Source organism: Peromyscus maniculatus, chromosome X (genome assembly GCF_049852395.1).
Source record: "Peromyscus maniculatus bairdii isolate BWxNUB_F1_BW_parent chromosome X, HU_Pman_BW_mat_3.1, whole genome shotgun sequence".
Lineage (NCBI taxonomy): Eukaryota > Metazoa > Chordata > Mammalia > Rodentia > Cricetidae > Peromyscus > Peromyscus maniculatus.
The window spans coordinates 120,362,569-120,367,546 of record NC_134875.1 but is presented as its reverse complement, the minus strand read 5'-3'; the positions used below and the strand labels follow the sequence as shown (position 1 = coordinate 120,367,546).

General features: G+C 43.6%; 1 protein-coding gene across 1 annotated transcript; it reads right to left on the bottom strand.

Annotated features, from left to right (window-relative positions):
* Positions 1-3,769: 3,769 nt before the first annotated feature.
* Positions 3,770-4,487, bottom strand: LOC121825746 (uncharacterized). Its single transcript, XM_042269317.2, has 2 exons — positions 4,292-4,487; positions 3,770-4,111 (listed from the first exon to the last, which is right to left on the bottom strand). Exons 1-2 carry the CDS (start codon positions 4,442-4,444, stop codon positions 3,902-3,904), a joined length of 363 nt encoding a protein of 120 aa, XP_042125251.2. The 5' UTR covers positions 4,445-4,487; the 3' UTR covers positions 3,770-3,901.
* Between the last annotated feature and the right edge of the window lie 491 nt (positions 4,488-4,978).

The following is a 4,978-nucleotide window of genomic DNA, read 5'->3' as shown; positions in this document are numbered from 1 at the left end:
CTGTGATTAACAAGAGACCTGAACCACTGGAGTGAAACTTTTGCTTTGCTGAGACAATTGATGCTAACTAGCTGGAGCTAAAAAGTTACCAATGATTAAAAAGCGACTAGCTGTAAGGCAAATTGCTAAACTGTCTTATTAATAAAAAAAAAAACAAACCGGAGCCAGATATTGGGGTGAAAGCTGAAAGATCAGAGGAATAGAATAAGCCACAGCCACAAGTTCTTACCCTAGGAAATCCTTAGCCCAAGACAGGTACTTCCTGTATACTCATGCCTACATTCTTTCTGTTCCTGCCGTCTTACTTCCTCTCCCCGTCCAGCTACATCACTTTCTTTTTCTGCCCAGCTCTATCACCTCCTATCTGTCTATACCAATCTCCAGACCTCTATGCTTAACAAGCACTGAGACTAAAGGCATGTGCTACTACACCTGGCTGTGTTCCTAGTGTGGCCTTTAACTCAAAGAGATCCAGATGAATCTCTACCTCCAAGAATGCTAGGATTAAGGGCATGTGCTACCGCTGTCTGACTTCTATGTTTAATATAGTGGCTGGTATTGGTGAAATTATTAAGGCCACTCCACGTAGTTAAAAGCAAGATTTATTTAGTGGGTAACTTATAAATGAAGGGATAAGTCGGTCACAGGGGTCTGGGGAAGGTGTATCACAGTCCAGCGGTGTTCTCTGGAGCTCTGTTCGGTCAACCTCCATCATCTAGGGTCCAGGAACAGAGAGAACACTGGCCCATCTCGATCTTGGGTCTCCAGGGTCCTCCCTTGGCCCGGCCTTGTAGGTGTGACAGTTGCCGAAGCCTTAATGGGGGTTGGAACTTCCAGATCAAAGCTGGAATGGCTACCCACTACTGGCTGGCTTTTTCCTGTGATCCTCAGATAAGCTTTACTAGGGTGCACAAATAAAATATCATCACAACTAGCCTCACTGTGGACCATAAATCTTGGAGTATTTGCTCAGGGTCAGTATATAGAAGTTGTAGTTCAGTGGGAGCTGAGGCTGCATCTCATGCTGCAGCTATACTTGGGAATGTAAGAATCACGCTAGTGGTACTGGTTTTGAAGGCACAAATGGGTCATGGAGAGCAGCTGAGGCTTGGCATTGTGTGGCAGGGCTGAAGTCCCTTGAAGAGAAGCCAGGAAAGGCTATTAAAGTGCAGACAAATTACAGCAGAAGACCCCAGCATTTGGAGATGCCAGTACTATCAGGTGGCCACCAAGGACAACAGTAGCTATGGAATGGGGTGACTCAGCCTTAGAGATAAGCTGTGTGTATTGCAGAGATCAGAGCTAGTAAAGTGGCCTAAGCCTTTGGATGAACTTGAAAGACTTCATTTCATTTGCTTGTGCCCTTATTATTTCCACACAGAATAAGAAAGTTGTTGGTTTTGTTGTTGTTGTTTTATAGGAGCCCACAGTTGAAAGACTTTAAATCTTTGAGAGACATTTTGGTATTTTGAGGAAACTTTGGACTTTAAAAGAGACTTTAGATATTTTAAAGGAATTGAACTTTTAAAGTATTGAAATTTGGAAGACTTTCAAACTTATAGAGCTATACTATATTTCATATTGTAATATTAATATTAGCATACCATCATGGGGAAAATGATAAAGGAAGGGTTGTAGATGAATAGTTTTGTGAGTGTGGATTTGGATTAACTTGACTAGAGGTCAATTGGGCTGGCCAGTTTATGTCAAGTTGATATAAGCTAGAGTCATTTGGGAAGAGGGATTTTTTTTAGGGTTTCAAAATTTATATTCCTTTTTGCTATTTTAAAAAATTTAAATTTAACTATGTTTTGAAAATGTTTTTCCCTTCCACAAAGTCCTTCCAGATGCCCTCCTCCCCCTCCCTACTCATCCAATTTTAGGTTATTCCTCAAAAAAAAAACAACAAAACAAAACAAAACCCCAATATGACATCATCCTCCAAAAACAAGAAAGCAAATACCCCTCCAAGAGATCCCATCAAACTATAACCAAATAAAAGCACACATGAAAAGACTGTGGAGTCCAGTTAGATCTTTTTCAACTACTCCTGAACATGAGGCCTGTCCTGGAGCAGTTGACATACGCAGTGTCACTCTGTTGGAGAAAAATGATTTTTGCATCTCCCAGCAGGTATAAGTGACAGTTCCATTGTTGAGTTTTACCCTAGTGGCATAATTTTCTTTCTTTTTCTTTCTTTCTTTCTTTCTTTCTTTCTTTCTTTCTTTCTTTCTTTCTTTCTTTCTTTCTTTCTTTCTTCTTTCTTTCTTTCTTTCTTTCTTTCTTTCTTTCTTTCTTTCTTTCTTTCTTTTTTCTTTCTTTCTTTCTTTCTTTCTTTCTTTCTTTCTCTTTCTTTTCTTTCTTTCTTTCTTTCTTTCTTTCTTTCTTTCTTTCTTTCTTTCTTTCTTTCCTTCATTCCTTCCTTCCTTCCTTCCTTCCTTCCTTCCTTCCTTCTTTCTTTCTTCTTTCTTTCTTTCTCTCCCTTCCTTCCTTCCTTTCTCTCTCTCTCTCTTTCATTTTAAAAAAATATATAACAAAATAAAACATAAAAACTACAGACAAGACAAATCAGCAGAAGGAAAAGAGCCCAAGGGAAGAGGGACCATCCATCCATTGAGAAAGCCCCTCATATGATTGATATGTAGGTGAGATTGTAGTATATTTTCTTAATTAGGGATTGGTATAGGAGGGCCCAGTCCATTGTAGGTATTGCCTTCCTCTGGGCTGGTGGTCTAGGGTGCTATAAGAAAGCAGACTGAGCAGGCAAGAGCAAGCCTGCCAGCAGCACTCCTCTATGGACTCTGCTGATGCTCCTGGCTCCAGGTTCCTGCCCTGTTTGAGTTCCTGCCTTGACTTTCCTGAGCAATGTACTATGCTGTGGAACTGTAAGCTGAAATAATCTCATTCCTCCCCAGGATGTTTATAGTCATAGTATTTTATTCCAGTAGTTATAACACACTGGATTTGTCTTCCACTGGTAACTCTATCCTTCCTTTCTCATTTCCTCTCCATCACTCCTCTTGTGTTTGTGTTTTGACATCACCAGGAATCCTAACAAGCAGCAAAGAGGCCCTTATCAGAGGACTTTTCATCTGTCTTTAGAGATAAGAAACATTGGTAAATATACAAAGTAAGGATATTTGGTAGGGCAGGTGTATAGCTTAAAACACCCTGTAGACAATGTCCCCAGCTTTATGACCTGTACTACAAGCAGACCATGCACACCAGACCTTGCACACTGCCCTGCCAACCACCAGATCTGATAATGATTAGGCTAATCAATGCTATACTTCTTACAGCTTGAAATCACCATTTTCCTCGGGTGTTACTGGTTTCTTTTAGTAAGCTGTTATTTTGGGCTCTTTTGAGGCATTTCACTAGACTATGTTACAAAGTGAAATGCAACAAACACTGGGAGGAGGTAGGGGGTCCACTATATTGTGCTGAGGCTGATACTGCTATCCACACACCTCACATCATGTAGTATCTCCTACCTGAACCCAGAAACCATTCCCCCAACCCCAGTCCCTGCCAAACACACATGGAAACATCAGCCCTTTCTGCTCCCACATCCTGCCCCATGAAATAAAGCATCAGGAGCATGTTCATCCCTGTGGGTGCCAACATTGCAGATCCTTCAGCATCAGCTTACAGGTAGACCTGTTGTAAGGCTCCCAGACCTGTAGAAACCAATGTCCCTCTCTTACCAGACCATCTCCCGACCCTTCTTCCCAAGAGCCCACCACAGACCACAGGGAAACTCATCTGCTGACTTCTGATTGCTTTTATTTTCAGTACCATAAGAGGGCTCTGTGGTAATGGTCAAGGTAACTGTCAATGTCCATGACTGGACATGACTCAGCACTAAGATCTCTTGACCATGCTGAGACCCTCAGCTGGTCTAGTCACTAGTGGAGACGCTAGTGCTTGGTGTGACCCCTTCTTGGTCGGGATCACTGGTAGACGGCTCCACGTTGAGCGGATGGCCGTCCTCAAGTGAGGGCTTTCTCCCATCTCTCGCAAAGGTTCTCAGAATCTTCCTGGAGGGTTTTCTCCTTCGCCTCCTAGGGCGCCGGCGGCGTCTGGTTCGCCGCAGAACAGTCTTTTGCACCTGCAAGGACGGCAGAGTGAGGAAACAGGGTCTTTGGTATGGGAGAGGATGGTAAGGTATTATGAGGCAAAGGTGTGGGTTGAGGAGGAAATGCGTGCCAGGCCAGGGAAAGACAAGATTCCCAGGGGAAGGGAAACTGATCAAGGAAGGAGAAAGGGTACTTAGCTCTGGTTCTCTCACCCTTGGAAATCTTCTTGGAACTGGCTGACCTGCAGCTTTGTCACCTGCAGGGAGACTGGCTTGGCAGGGAGTCGGGGCATTCGTTTGCTGGTTCTCTGAGGTTGAGGAGTTGAAATCTTTGTTAGGCTCCCCGGCGTCCTCACTCACCTCCATAATTGAGCCTTCCAGAGGTCTGACCCAGAACTCTCAGCACCCTACTGATCTAGCCCCCAGAACAATGCAGGGCCACACCCTTCAACCCTGATTGGTCAGCACAGCCTTGCCAGCTGTCTGACTTCATAAAGCACTGCCTCTGACCGCTCTGGACAGGGTTGAGGGGTGTCTTCTAGAGAAGGCAGGATGTACCTGAGAAACCAGAAAGTACCACCTTGATACCTCGGGGGAGGGGGACTATGGTGGTAAAGGAAAGAGAGTCTGTGAGGAGACAGGAGGCTCTTGGTGAGCTTCTCCAAGAGCTATTTCCCAAACCACCTTTCTTTCATGTAGTCAATCCTAATTACAGTGTAAAATGTGGCAGAAAGCCTCCTCCAAACTCGTCCCTATGTCACCCTTACTCGATGGTTCATTCTGTTTTGTCTTTCCTTTATCCCTTAACTAGTGTTTGGATGTTATTCCGAAAATATTTCCAAAAGTTATTTGACAGTATTTTAGACTCATTGGTAGGTGAATCACCTACAAAACACCAAA